Genomic DNA, 15,835 nt, shown 5'->3' on the forward strand with positions numbered 1-15,835 from the left:
ACTGCTATTTAAAAAGAATAACCTCAATTTGCTTAAACTGTTATTTTAAAATTAATATTAATTAATTAATTAGTTATCAGGCCTGTAATAATACAATAATAATGCAATATACTTAGTGCTAATAATTAGTTACATGTCATAATAAAATAAATGAGTGTGGTAAAGTTGGTGAAGATGTTTGGAACGTGAGATACATGTGATGTGTGTTACTTTTTAATTTTGATAATTCTTTAAATTCATTGAGGCAAGCAATTTCAAGGAAAATACTATAGATTCTTTAGGGTTTGTATACCTGGGCTAAGACTAGGATGTGCTTAATATTCAGCCCTTAGCCTCCTAATAAAAGCCAAGGCCAAAATTGTTTTTGGGGTTTTCCAGTTCCAGTGTTTCAGCTGGTCTGAGTTGTTGTGGTATCCGAGGAATAGGAAGTGACCTCTTGGATAGGTAGGTTTCAGTCCCTTAAGGCTTTTGCAATGTAAAATCAGTTACCTAAATTGGTATGGGGTAGCTGTTACAAGTTTTAGAGCAAAATGATAGATGTGATGTCCATGAGAAACTGTGCAATGTAAGTGGGCTGTCAAGGTGTGCAAGCAAATTACCAACATTCCAGTGTTGCCCCATGCAGAGCACATTACAGAAATCTCTTCATCAGGTGGGAAAGGGCCTTTTGTGGAAAACCATTCTTCACAGCCTAGGCAATGTCTGAGGCTAAGCTTGCAAAATCTTTCTCAAACCAGTGAACATAAGGTAGTCTTTTAGTTCTGATTGCTTTCTCTGAGCTGATACAGGTGAGAGAAGATTAAGGTAATGCTATCTGTTGATGATTAGCTCTCATCAAGTTTTTCCTCTCAGCTCTGCACTTACTTGCTTCTATTAGCTGGCTACTTAGGACTTTTACTTGCAGTAAAGTAAACCTACATGTGTTGAAGCTTTCTGGATCTGTTTCTCAGCTAGTGTAACTCAGAAGTGAACAAAGTGAGAAAAGACATTTACAACATACCAATTGTTTCTGCTCTCAGGTTGTTTAGCAATTTAAAAATCTTTCACATTTTATTCTCATTACTTGGTGCTATTCTGGTGAAACTGAATGTTGTACATGAAAGCATTCAATAGATAACTAAGATACCTTTTGAGAAGTTCCCTTCAGTGCTCCCCTTTAATCCTTCAAAAATAAGATAATGTACATGACATTTTTAATTATTTAATGTTTTCCCCTTGCTGGTTTTCTATTAACTCAGTTTTCATTTTCTTTTCCTTAAAATACTAGAAATACATATTAAATCTGTTAGTAAAGTCATCATTGTTCTCTGGTAAGTTACACATTACTTTCTGGGGTTTACTGAAACTATGTTAGCATTAGGGGAGATCTGGTAAGACCACTGATGCTGGGAAGATATAATTTCTCATTAAAGAAGGAGAAGTGGACTTACAAGAGCCTGCGTTATGTACCTGGCAGTTTTTTCTTTTCCATGTTATTAAAAGACTTTAAAAAGCTAAAGTCTTAGAGTTTCACATGGGGCTTTTTAAAAAAGAAATTATTGATCACCCTGATCAGCATAGGGATGTAAGCAAGAAATATGAGAGAGGAGATGATGAGAAAGCAGCTTTTCTGCTTGCCAAATTGCTGATGGGGATGGGGTGCAGCAACCCGATGGGCAGGTACTGGGTGCATCAGCAGCTGGGAATTTGGGGATATTGTCCCAGAAGTTGTGTCTTTGCTCTCTCCCTTGTCAGCCTGTACGCTTGCTTTGTTTTGGCTGTCACTTTTTAGCTTGGATTCAGGAGGGAAAATGGAAATCCATTGACATCTCACAAGGCAGACCTAGGTCAGCCTCAGAAGAAGTGACCACAAGGACATTTTTGTTTCATGATGCAAGCCAGAGAGAACCCAGCTGGTCTGTGAATGGTTGTGGACAAGTGGGTGGGTAAAAATTGTGGCTTCAAAATTCAGAAATTGTAAAAAAGTAGCTTCAGAAATTAGAATCACAAAACTTGTGTATGCTTGTTATTTGTTTGAAGATCCATTTTTAAAAAATGTATTTTTGATTTCACTTTCATCTTCAGAGACTGATTATGTTTGATTTCACTATTGTGATTATTATTTTCAGGGTGAAAAATGCAATTAGAGATTGCCAGCTGATCTGTAACATTTTTGTGAGTTATGTTAAACAAACAACTTCTGTGCTTTAAATATAACATTAAAACACAAGCAAAATGAAAGATCGGGAACAAAAAAACCCAGTCATTTTGTATGTACCCCTCTACAAATACATAAACAATTCTTAAACTGTGGTACACTGATTTGCCGTTTTTTCCCCCAAGTTCCCAAAGCAAAGTGCAATCTAGCAGAACACAGTGAGATTAATTCAGAAATAGGCTTCCTGCTGATTTTCCGATAGCTTGTTTTATTTTCACTGTTTGTGTGTAACTGATGTTGACTCTGTGGTAGTGAAACATAAATTGCTCTTTGAATTGCTGGCATGCCTGTGGAGTGTTTGCACTATGGAGTAAATTTGAGTAATACAAACGGAGTGCTCCAGAGTTAGCATACCTCTTCTCAAGGAAGCAGCAATGTGATCTAGATTTTAAAAAAGCTGCAATTTCACCTTTCAAAATTTTCAGTCTTTGCACTTAAAAATGTGTTGCCCTGTGGCAGGAGACACAGAAAATTAGGGTACTTTTATGAGGGTAATACAAGAAAGATGTGGACACGCTGGAACAAGTGCAGCAAAGGGCCACGGAGAGGAAGGGCTTGAAGATAACTTGCCGTATGAGGAGGGCTGGGACTCTGCAGCCTGAGGAACAAAAGGCTCAGGGGGATCTTTTAAATGTTTTAAATCTTGAGGTTCATAGGGTGTCTTAGGGAGAAGTTTAGTCCACACACCCCATTCCTCTGTAGGATTCATGAGGAATTGTTAAAGATCTGAAGAGACGTTTTTTAGTATTGGCCAATTGTCTACTGGTAAACTGACCAAGCAGGTTGAAAATGGCTTTTCTGGACTTGAATAAGTCAAACAAATGGTATCCAAGCCTGAGGCATTGGCTAAGGTTACCCAAACATTGGTTTTTGGTTGACTCACAGGCAGGATCATGTTACTTAAGGCAAATAATGAAATAATAAGGCACAAGTATGATACCTGATTTAGTTTCATGTTTTTCTTTGGTTTCTTTTCTCAGTCTCGTTTTGAGACCAGCCAATCGTAAGGCACAAAAGTTGTTTCCTTAGCATTCATACATACCTGGTGGGAATGGGTGAAGAAGACAGAGCCAGGCTCTTCTCAGTGGTGCACAGTGATAGGACAAAAGGCAATGGGCACAAAATGAAATACAGGAAATTTCACTTTAACAGAAGAAAAAGGAAATTTGCAGTAATGGTCAGCAAATAGGGGAACATGTTGCCCAGAGAGGCAGTGGAGTCTCCATCTTTGCAGGTGTTCAAAACATACCTGGAGACAGTCCTGCTCTAGTTGCTCTTGCTCTGCAAGGCATGATTGAACTAGGTGGTCTCCAGAGGTCTTGTTCCACCTCAGATATTCTGTGATTCCTGGTTCAGTAAAGTGCATGATTTTCTTCTGTTTATTCAGGGTTATGCCACCATATGTATCAATTTTAAAAGCTCTTTCTCTATTAAACTGAAAATTTTTGCATGTTATAAGTCAAGGGTGTACTCAAGGTAGCCTCTTGATATTCTTCCCCAAATGTTCGTTGTATAGTTGTGTATATATTTTCACATCTTCTTTCATTGTGTTGAAATTTATGACTGTAAACTTACACATATAATAGCTCCTGTAGAACACTTCTAGAAAGTCAGTTAAGTTAGCCATTCAACATTCCTGCATTTAAGACTTAAATGAAAGTTGTTATTGTTGACTTTTAAAATAAATATAAATATTGTTGAGTTTTGGACAATACTTTGTAGGAAAGAGCTAATTTATTCTTGAATGTTCCCTCCTTACTCACTGTTTTGACCATGCTAAAATAAAACCACAAACTTGACAAGGAAATAAGTTCCACCCACCAGTCCCTGATGCATTTATTTCTTCTCAAACAGAAGTCATTGTGGTAAGAATCTACCTGGTGTAATAGACATATTTATTACTGATAGGTGCCCAAGATACATGGCTTCTTGTTTTGATGTAGTACTGTATTTCCTGTTACTCCCACTAGGTTCCAACCTTCTGATATATACAATATAACAACATAAATGCAATATTTTTGGCATGGTCTGTGTTAGGTGCACGGGTCCTGGGCTTTCAGTCGTGAATGCCTTGTTCTTCCCAGGTTACTGCATAGTTTCTGGAGCACAAATGGAAGGTGGAACTTGGTAGGAGAGGGGGTCAGGAACTCATGGAATAGATCCCTTCCAAGGTATCAGGGGAAAGGTATTGAAGACCTTAGAAATATAAAGTAATTTATTTATTTTTTTAGAAATTATAAGAGTATTTCATCTATTATAGCACTTCATACTTCATTAGTTTTATATAAACTGTGATTTAAGTAAGGTTTTGGTTTTTTTGGTTGGTTGGGCTTTTTTTTTAGATGTAGTTACTGATCATTGCATGGCATCTACTCTACTTTATTGGGTTTCATAACTGGAAACTAAACATAGATTTAGTGAGTTTAGATTAACATAGCTTTCAATGCTCTTAATACACCTAACTGAATGTTAAGGTTTATTATATTAAGCATTTTCATATTTTTCAGACTTTACACTGTAGATGGAAAACTTGTTCAGGATGGGTCAGACTTGGAGAATGGGCAAATTTATGTTGCAGTGGGCAGAGAGAAGTTTAAGAAGTTGCCGTATGGTGATCTGCTGTCCAAATCTACAACGAGAAGGCCACAGGGGTAAGTTCTAAAGGTGTGTGATACATTTCTCCTGTGTTTGTGTGTGTCAATTTGTTTACAAAGTGCCACCAGTAAAGTATGAAATTATTATTCCGAGAACAATGCATAGGTTATGGATGCAAAACCTTATTTGCAGCTTCTGAGAAAGTTGAGATAAGAATAAAAAAAGCAAAAATGGAAATTCAGAAGACCAATTCATCTCGTAAGCATTCCCTTGATCATGTATCACAAAATTAGTGTCAGAGAAAACTTAATCCAAGTCAAAGTAATCCTATTTTTTTCCCTTAGGGTACAAATGTGTACGGCTGAATGAGATTGGGTGTAGCTACAGCAGTTTAGGTATACTCTTGCTTAGTAATGTTTTGTGAAACATGTACTCCCTTAAGTTCATTTTATATTTGGGTCTGGTTTTTTGTAGGCTAGAAAAATCGCATAATAGAGTCCTAAACTGGGTGTCTGTATGGAGAAACTTTTGCTTTTTGTACCTTTGGAAAACATGAAACCATTTCATTGAAATAAATGGAAAGAAATTGTAAGGAGCATTCACACAGTAATTCATTGGATACTGCTCTACAAGTTTTTGGTATTTAGAGAATGCATTGTGAGGTAATGCACTTGTTTGAATAAGTTAATGATTATGCATTTAAACATAGTCCAATAAACAGAATGAGTGATGCTTAGTGAAAACACGCAGTGAAAAAAGCTATTACCTCTGTTGCCATAGCCATCTTGGTGTTATCTGCCTTGATTATAGATACATAGTGTCTGTGCTAGTGACAGTGTACACAATTCTAAGATATGGCTTATTTCTGCAGTTTCAAAACCTCAGTACTACCTCCGATTGTGGGATCTCGCAAGTCTAAAGGCAGTGTAAGTGTCAAATTTCTAATTCAGCTGAATTCTGGCAGATGGAAAGTCCCTGTCCTTTGGGTTTCAATTAAATCTGAAGAGAAAAAATTCCACAGCCACCTGGTGGCATGCTTATTAAAGCTTGATGAATCTGGAGCTATTTGCAGTGCCAATTAGACAGAAGAAATCTGAGAAAATATTATTGTGATAAGGGCTGCTTGGTTTTTTATAAAAGCTTCCATAGCAAAGATCAGCTTCTGCTTGGGCTCTTTCCTATATACCTGTTTATATCTATTTGTATATTTATTTATTCAAGTTATACACCTAAAGGAAAAACACAGAACCTTTTACAAAACATTTTGCAGAAAATGGTGTTCCTGAATGGTGAGTCTGAAAAACGCCCTAAACCAGCTTGCAATCTGTTTTGTTCTAGGTAACCACTACATACAGAGCTTGATCCTTCACTGCTTTGTATCCTGTATAGCTATTTATATGTGTACAAAATGAGTCATAGAACCATTAAGGTTGGAAAAGATCTCCAAGGTCATCGAGTTCAATCTCTGACCTATCACCCCCATGTCAACTAACCATAGCACAAAGTGCCACGTCCAGTTGTTTCTTAAACACTTCCAGGAGTGGTGACTCTGCTTTGGTCAGCCTGTTCCAATGCTTAATCACCCTTTCAATGAAGGAATTCTTCCTCATGTCCAACCTGAACTACCCTGGCGTAGCTTGAGGCCATTTCCTCTTGTCCTGTTGCTTGTTGACTGGGAGAAGAGGCTAACCCCAGCTTGCTACATGAAGAGTCCTCTGTGGATTTAGAACAGTGCCAAAACAGAATATAAGTACCTGTTTTCACCAGTTCTCCACAAGTGCAGTTTACTGTAAAAGTACAAGACAGCAGGGAGTCAGACTCAGTCTGTCTTTATAATTGTGGTAGTTGATCATGTCCACTGACTGTTTACAAAACAAAACAAAAAAATGTCTCTGGAGCCTCCAAAGAGAAATAAGTGGTAAAATATACAAATTTCTGTTCCATTCTATTGAATGTGTTACTGCCCTATGAAGACTATCATTCTCCTCCAGCTTCTCTTGACACTTAGAATAATGCCCATGTCTCATTCACACAGACAGTGATTTATTAACAAATCATATTAACGTGTTACATCTTGTGACTGTCCACACATATGGATGAGAGATAGCTGCATGTAATATGCATGCATGCATGGATTCATCTAGCCACTTTTAATTAAATGAAACATTATTTTCTTATAATAAATATGTGATTTTTCTCCTGGAAGCTGTTGAGAATTTAATCGGTGAGATCATACAGTAAGTTGATAGTATATACTTTTCTGGATAATTTAAGATATCACTTAAATGTACTGATTGAAAATTATTATTCTTCTTTAACGCCTGATACCAGTCCTTAATGAAATTTTAAAAATAAGCTTTTTAATTTGCATCACTGATAATTACGTACTCTTCTTTTCAGGGAAATGATCGGCAATCTAAATCTACCATTGGATCCAGTGACCGAGGAGAAAACAATTCCTCACCTCAGCTTCCCAAAAGGAAAGACAAAAAAAGCCAGAATCCAGAGAATTCTGTGTCCAGACGACACTTTTCTAACCAGTCTACAAAAGTAAAACAGGCAGTAAAAGCTTCCACAGGAGTCCTTCAAGATAATGGTCAGTACTGAGACAAACACTGTTGTAGCATAGTGGCTTCGGGTCTTCAGTTAAACCAGTGGAATACTAGAATAACACACTTGAATAGTTCCTGAATTGTCCATTTACTCTGGCTAGCTGGAATTGCCTAAGTTCTTTCTGCTTAGGAAATGCACCTGTGTGTAGCCACTACATTCCTGGCTTTATTTACAGAGCACAAGAGGCTGGTGTATGATTTTCAGTATACCTTGGAAGTTAAGCTAATACGGTTCTATCTCAATGCTTTTGGTAAAGGAAAATAAAAGATATATTTTGACCTTTTCCCCACTGTTCTGCCCTGCATAAACTTGAGGAAAAGGAGCTGGTGTTCTCAAACTCAAACTCTCAAACCCTCGCTGTCCCTGAGGATTCCTGGTTACCTGCTTGGCTCTGTGTAACAAAATGACTAGACCCTGGGGGAAGAACACAGACAGAAACTCCAGTTAGCTGATAGCTGCTGAGACTAATCACACAGCAGAGGTGCTGGAGGCTCTTTCAGAATTTGCCCTGCTCTGTGCTGTGACAGTAGTGGCAGCAATTTGCAAATTTAGTCATAAACATCCTCTTTGAGAAATGGTTTTTCTTATCTTATAGTGTGATATTTCCCTTCCCCCCATTTTTTTTAAGAGCTAGAATATATATATATGTATGTATAGCCATATTTGATAGATAGACATATCAAGGGACGTATTTGTCTCTGTGTTTAATGCTGTTGCTGCTCCACCTGCTGACAGAATTGGTTGGAAAGCCACTAAATTTATTGAAGAAGTGACTGTTTGCTTCTCACTTCAGCTTTCCATGCTTTGTGAGTCTTGTGTAACTAGGAGAAGCTGTTCAAAGCAGCAGATTCTCTAGTTTGAGCTCAAGTGCATGTTCAGAGAAGCTCTTGGTTTCTTCTGTGATCCTCTGTTTTTCCTCCATACATTAACACCTGTTAGTAAAAGTGGGAGTGGGCAGTTGTAGCCAGGTGCGGCTCAATCTCTTCTCCCAGGTAACAAGAGGATGAAAGGAAATGACCTCAAGTTGCACCAGGGGAGGCATAGATTAGGTATTAGGAAAAACTTCTTCATGGAAAGGGCTGTAAAACATTGGAACAGGCTGTCCAGGGAGGTGGTGGAGTCACCGTCCCTGGAAATACTCTAAAAAGTATGATATGGCACTCAAGAACAAGGTTGAATGGTGAACGTGGTGGTGGTGCTGGGTTGATAGTTAGACTTGATGATCTTAAAGGTCTTTTCCAACCTTAACTATTCCATGATTCTAACTCTTGGGAAATTAAAGTCTTTTCACTCACTTCTGACCCTGTTTGGGAGCTCCACTGTAGTCAGAACTTTGGGAGCTTGTAGTGGAGTAGTTAAAAGAAAAGGTACTACACTGACTCCGAATGGTCACCTCCTACAAAGTTGTTGTCTTTTGTGCATTGTGTTCTGGTCACACCTCAAGATGGAGTGACCTGAGGCAGAGGCCAGGCAGGCTGTAGGAGCTGTGAGCCGTGCTGCAATGTGAGTATCCTCTTGCCCAGTCAACCCTCATTGTCAAAGACTGCCCTTGTCAGAAAGCCAGGGTTATACCTGCAGAAGTCAGCATTATGCCATGGTCCTTATCATTTATCTATCTCACATAGTACAGATGGTAACCTTTTATCCCATCCACACTCATGAGGTGTAAAGTAGCGTTTCAACTAACCATCAGAACGTTCCACCATCCTTTGCTTGGGGATAATAAGGTATATGAAAAATGTATTTGATAACCTCCTTTCTGGCCCAGTGCTGTACCATCACGCTGGTTAAGGGTGATCTGTTATCACTCTGTGTGTAATCTGGAACAGGAAGACTGGAAAACCAGTTACAGGGCCCTGAAATTTTTCTAGCAGGTGGGGGATTTGGGAGTTTTAATGTCAACTCTTATTTTTTTTTACCAAGGTTTTTGCCTTTCCCTTGAATTCTTTTAATTGTTGTTTTACCTGGCCATTTTGATACCATAAAGACAAGTTTTCTTTCCTTTATTTACTATCTAACATGCTTAGTTTATTTCATAGTTTTTTCTCTTTATTGCCATGCAGCCTTTAAGTATAATCTGCAAAACTGTAGTGTGCTTAGTATTAAAATAATGGAAGTGTGTTGAGAACAGAGCAAAGAATATTGGGGGGTTTTTACATTTTAAGCATTTTAAGTATTCATTACAAGTTAATGTGAATGCTGTGCTACAATTGTGGAACAAGAACATTTAATTTAGTTAAAAGGGAAGAAAGCCAACAGGAAAGAAAGTAAACTGGGAAACTGGACAAATCTTGTTGAAAACTAAAGAGCTGTTGTTTCATTTTTAACAAAAAAAAGCTTAATTGAAATTAATGTTTAAAGATACTGGGCTATGGGTTTCAGAATACAAATAAGTGGGGATGGCTTCCTCTGGCAGCCAGACATTCTGTGTGCATACTTGTACTTATCCTGTGCCTGTATGCTTTGTTTACATGTCTGCTGAGGACCCATCATGCTTCCCTTTGGGTTTGGAAGGAGCTTATGCTGCTGGGTCAATATGTTGGGATCCAAAGGACAGGCAAAGGGTACATTCCCTCTTCTGAGGGCACTGCTTCACCTGTTGTTTTCAGTACTTCTTCATACACTGAAGACCTGCATTAACATCCAGTCCAAGTTGAAAGGGTGGAATACAGATTGTGCAAGCTCTTCCCCTTCTCCTAATGTGTGTGCTTTTAGTGGTCTGAAAAGTCTCCCTGTCAGCAGAGAATCTCCCTTACTCTGTCCTGTTCCTTGTCTCTGGGTGAGATGGACCCCCACAGTGGCTGTGTGGCTAGTGGGGCTGCTGATGAAAATACCTTTAAAACTGGTAATCAGGTTGCTTTATTCTCTCAGCTGATAGTGAAATTAGAAATCTAGTTTAGACTGAGTGGTGAAGAATTGGGTGAAGTATGAAGTAGGTATGTAATTGCTGCCTTGCTGCCTTGAATTATGACATTTTCAGGTTCATTTTAGAGTGAGGAGTCTTATTCTGAAATGGAGATTTACTTTTGATGGAGAACTAGAAGCCAGCTCCTGGAGCACAGTGATAATGGTGGCTCCCAAGTACTGTTTTGATCAGTACAGCTCCACTGTCTATTCTGAAGGCTCAATGCAGTTCCTCAAATGGCTTTGCGGTTTTATTCCAAAATATTCCTTCAAATTCAAAGGCTTTGGATTGAGGAAGGGAAGCATTTATCATCATCTTAGGAATTTTATTTAATTTTAATTATTCTTTTATTTAATTTTTTCCTGATGGACAGTGAAAAAGACTTTCAGCATTTTAGTTGGCTGCACTTGGCTGTCACTGATAAGGAATTAATTAATTTTAATCTGAAACCAATAAACTGCACAGTGAGTTTACACATGCATATTTTGGTGTGTATGGAAATAGATAAAAAGGAAATATTCATACTAGAGAATGTATCCTGTATTCTTTGCTGTCCTTTTCCCTTTCAATTTAGCATTGTGTGGAATCTTCTCTTGAGTGCTAGACTGTTTGAAAGTGATTGTTTCCTGGGTCCTAACATCTAAAGAATTATGCACATAGTGTATTTAAGGCTTAACCTAATCTTCCCACTGAGTTTACTTGGGCTAGATGTGTATTTACTTTGAATTTATTTTTTTAATACACTGATAATTTCACCAGCATTTATGCCATTTATATTACAACTGATCCATGTCATAATCCTCTTAAATCAAGATGATTAAAGAATTTCTTAGAGTTGAAAGCTCTTTGTGGAAGATTTAAATTCACCACTTCTTAGGGCAAATCCAGTAGATTGTGAGCTGATGCTTTGGTGTTTGTGACCTGTAAGGCACACATTAATGTTATGATTGGGCTCTCTCTGCGCTCGAAGGAGCCTTAATAACATTGAATATATTGCATGCAACGGTAATTGCAACTGGAAATGTGAGGTTTAGAGCTTAGAATAGTGCATCTGGTTCAGCAGAATTCAAGTTTATGAAAGTAACACCAAAGGTACATTTAATTATCAGCAACTTGAAGTTTTAAAAAGAAAGATGACAAACCACCAAAAAACCCCAATCTATTAATTTTTTCATTTGTACCATATCTTGTAAAGAGTACATGTAGGAAGTTGATCAGGAAAGCAGCAATTCAGAAGTGTAGCAGAAAATTCTTGGAGGGGAGTACCCTCATTTAAAGCCTATTCCATTCAAATACAGTAGTTTAATCGTGGTCCCATGGCTTGCAAAGTAACTCCCTACATAAACTATAAAACAAGTTCTGGAGTTAATAGACTGTGAAGTTTGAATTTTTGCTGTGATTTGGAAAAGTCATAGAGTGGAGATGGGCTTAGCCACTCCACAGTTTTTCAGATCTATTTTTGAGTATTATGAGGTCTTAGAAGTTAGCAGTCATTTCAATTTCCTGGTTTTGTTACTGGCTAAAAAAAGGAAGAAAAAGACCAGCCCTTATTTATAGGGAGAGCTGCACAGAACCCCAGGTATTGCTGTCCTGCTCTGAATTGGTTTCAGTAAAATTATGGACTTGCCAAAGAGTACAAACCTGGGCTGCTGAGTATCCGCTCTGCATTATGAGCTAAAACTGTTGTCCGTGTTTTCCTGGCGACAACTTTTAAGATTAAAAACCCATCTGTCATTAAAACATAGACCATGTCACTTCTGTATTGTAAAAGCAGATAAAAAGGCTGCTGAAGAAAGAGAGAGCTTCTCATTTGCAGAGATTTTACTAGACCTGTTGGCTTGTTCCTCATAGGAGACAAATCTATAGCAAGAAATGAGAACCTTTTTTGCTCTCAGTGTGTATTGTTACAGTACTGAATCATGGTAGCCAGAGTGTTCTAATGCCAGTGGGGAACTAAGATGATGGTAAACCTTGCAGCCACTTTCTTACTTTCTTCAAACACACAATGAGTTTCTTTGGATTTGCTTTCAGGGAAGTGAATACTTTGCAAAATGTTAAATGGGGGAAAAAATTATATACACTTAACATCAGGAAAGCATGTTGCTTGATTCCCAGCAGGAGGGTGTAAAAGTGTAGTGATGCTCAGTTTGGAATGATGGGACCAGGGCAGACATTTCAGGGCTTTTGCATTTGTTTTGTGACAGTTTAGCCCCTAGCACAGCTGTACTCAAGAGAAGGCTGAGTTATGGAACAGGCATGGAATTAAAAAAGATGTGGCTGAATGAGAACTACTTTCTTAATTTCAAAATGCAAATAGTCTTAATGATCTGTTAATTTAAATCAATTAATAAATTGGATGCTTAGAAACATGGAGAGAAAATCAGATGAAGGACCAAAATAGGGAGAGGGAAGAAAAAGCCCTTGTATTATGACACTCAGTCCTTTGTTTTTGTAGTTGTTGATGTATAAAGATGACTGACTTATTGCAGCTTTTCCTTTGCTCCAGCATTACCGTATTTCCTATCAGTAAAGGAGAGTGCTGCATACAAGGACAACCTCTAGAGGTCATCAGATGTCAGCATTCTATAATGGCATCAAATTGTATTAGAAATACAAAATTTTCTGAAGAGAGGAAGCAATTGCTTAAAAGCTTGAGACTGTAACAGTATCAAGTGAAAAAAAAGATGTATTTTTTTAATATTCTCAACAGTTTCATTTGTGTCTTGCTACCAGGTTATTTTCAATTGCATTGCTTTTTGATGACAGGAGTCACAGCCATGAACACACATGCAAACCTATCACAAAGGCAGTGGCTTTTTGTTGGAAATGGGCCTTGTACAACAATGATACTTTTAAATTAAATAAACCCCAAAACAACCACACACAAAACCAGGAAATAAAGTTATGTTGTGCACAGGCGTAAACAGATGTCCTCCCTATTCATCAGAGCAAACTATTCAATTTTATGAGCCACTTTTTTCTTTTTATATTTTGTTTTAAATTTTACTTACTGGTTTTATGAGGCAGCCTCTGTTGTAAGTCACATTAATTTTTTTTATAGTCACATTGACTTCCTTCCTTACATACAGGGCTTGCAGTTACTAAATGCCTCTGATTTCCACAAAATATTCAGGGCAGACTATTATTACAATGACTTTTAAAATTTCTACTACTAAACTTCAATCAGTTTAAATTTTGAAATGCATTAATATCTCTAAAATTTTGTAATTTTCACTGCAATAAATGTTTTACAGTTAATGTTGTTTAAGAAAGGAGCTTATATAAAAGCCATTTATTCCCGTGCTTAATTATTTAAAAAGTACGGATTTCTTATGAGTTAGTTTAATATATAACTTTATTAGTATTTAATAAAGTCATATAACCTTGTTTATCAAAGTGTAGAAAAAGAATTCCAGCTGAAATACTGAATGGCATCAAACAGAAAATGATCTTTGCATTCTAGCCAGGGCTTGCTTGATTTTACATGCACCAATTCGTGGTTTGTTTTTCTACATACTGAACTGAATGCACAATACATTGAACACTTCTGGGTTGAGACAACTAGTAAAATGTGACCAGTGAAATGTTGCTAGACAGAATTTTTTGGGCATTTATAAATTTGCTCTTGCTGGTAACTACTCTGTTCTGTGCCTATCAGGAGATTAAGAAGTATAAAAGATCTTGAAAATAGCTGGAAAATTCTCCTGAATGGGCAGCGGAATCCCTTTCACACAAATGAATTCTCAGGGACTGCAAAGCCAGCAAGAGCTGGCATGGGTAAGGGCCAGGACAGAGTAGGTAACTCTCAAAATGAAGATCTTTGACTTCTAAGAGTCATTGTGCAAGTCATTAGGCAGTCTTAACATTGTCATAAATTGAATTGGTTTTATTTGTCCGTTTTCAACAAAGTCACAGAGCTGAAAAGCTCTGCAGGAATACAGAACCACCTTCTATCTTTGGTGAAAGCAGCTGAGTACCGAGCTGCTTGCTTTATGAGGTAGACCTTGGCCATGTACAAAATCAGAAACCTCACCCGCTGTTTTCCAGTCATTATCCTTTCTGAGGTTCTGATCCAAACCTGACCACACTGCCTTTCTCTTACCCATAGCCCCTGGACCTGATTGCTAAAGACGAAGTGTTCTGGTACTGCTCATGTAATTTCACTGCCTTTTTAAGCTGAAAATTTCTCTTGTTCTTACTATTTGTGTGGTTCTATTGCTCCTAGCTGTAGAGGTTCGCCATGAAGTAGGTGCCAGTGTTTCAACAACTGTATCATTTGAATTTACTTGGGACAGGTTGAGTTTTGGGGCAGGCTTTTTTGAGGCACTAGTTACCTCTCCTTGGTAGGGCTGTTACCAGGCTACAAATGTTCCCTTTCCTGGTAATCCTGACAAGACTTCAGGGAATTCAGAGCTTTAAGCCATCTGGATCCCTCAGAGATTTCATCACTCTTTCTCTCTGTGGGATTATGGAGCTGGAGAAGAGGTGTGATAGAGCACAACTGTTGAAGAAACTCCATAGGAAAGCACTTATGGTTGTAGTTTTCATTCATACCTTCAGCCTGAAACCAAAAAATTCTATAAGAATTCTTTCCCCTCTCCAGAGCCTTAATAAGTATTGTTTGTTGGAGGAATAAATATGAGCAAGAAATCAGTAAAAATACTTGCCTGAAAACAATGAGCATTTTTTCGTTGCTGTTTTTTTGCTGTACTTCTGTATGTGTGGTAACATCAGAACATAGACATTCAATTGCTGGTAGGTAGTAGTAGAACAGCATTCCTCTTTGAAGGTTTTCCTGAAGGAAGATTCCTTTAGGAAGCTTAAATTGGCTTGGGTACCTGCTGACTTGTTTTTTTTTCCCCTCTCATTCTTTCAAGATTCTACTCTTCCACCCCCTAAAAGCCATTTTTATGCCTTCCAGTCAGTATGTTGGACCCCATTGCTTTCCTTTTTTTCACCAGTACTTCCTCATCTTTCTATTTGCTCTTATACAGTTCCTCATTCCACACATTTTTTCTAACTGTGCCCTTATCATCCCTCAGTGTCTATATCCTCCAGCCTCTGCATATTCTCTCTCTCCAGCTGGCTGCTCCTTTCAAATGATCTGTTCTTTGGCCTTCTGCAGGTTCTTCTTCCCCCTTTTTACCTAAATTGCTGAGCATGACCCTACTTTAAAATCATCAGAAATAACAGGAGCTTACCAGGAGTTTAGGTTACCTAACTTCTCTCTGTTTAGGATATGAAAAATAGTGCTGATTTTTGGCTCAAGGTAGTCTATTGTCACGCAGTGTCTGGCAAAACTTGAAAAACTCCAGTATCTTCTTTTTGTCTGGACACCATGGAAAAATATCCTCACAGAAGATGAGGAAACTTCCAATAATATTTTGCTTGGCCTCTTGACAGAAGCTGCACTTGCTGTGGCATGAAGAACAAAGGACCTAACTGAAATAAATCCTCTGTTTATACTTATCAGTAAAGCTGCAGGGAGACACATCTTCCTTTCTTACCCCCTTTTAGAGTTTTTC

General features: G+C 37.9%; 1 protein-coding gene across 1 annotated transcript in view; it reads left to right on the plus strand.

Annotated features, from left to right (window-relative positions):
* Positions 1 to 15,835, plus strand: part of DCDC2 (doublecortin domain containing 2) — a 56,153-nt gene that overhangs the window by 19,874 nt on the left and 20,444 nt on the right. Inside the window, exons 5-7 of the mRNA XM_032114079.1 lie at positions 4,705 to 4,848; positions 5,664 to 5,718; positions 7,193 to 7,388. Coding sequence (XP_031969970.1) covers positions 4,705 to 4,848; positions 5,664 to 5,718; positions 7,193 to 7,388 — 395 coding nt within the window. The remainder of the gene's footprint in view (positions 1 to 4,704; positions 4,849 to 5,663; positions 5,719 to 7,192; positions 7,389 to 15,835) is intronic.

Source organism: Corvus moneduloides, chromosome 1, assembly GCF_009650955.1.
Source record: "Corvus moneduloides isolate bCorMon1 chromosome 1, bCorMon1.pri, whole genome shotgun sequence".
NCBI classification, from domain to species: domain Eukaryota; kingdom Metazoa; phylum Chordata; class Aves; order Passeriformes; family Corvidae; genus Corvus; species Corvus moneduloides.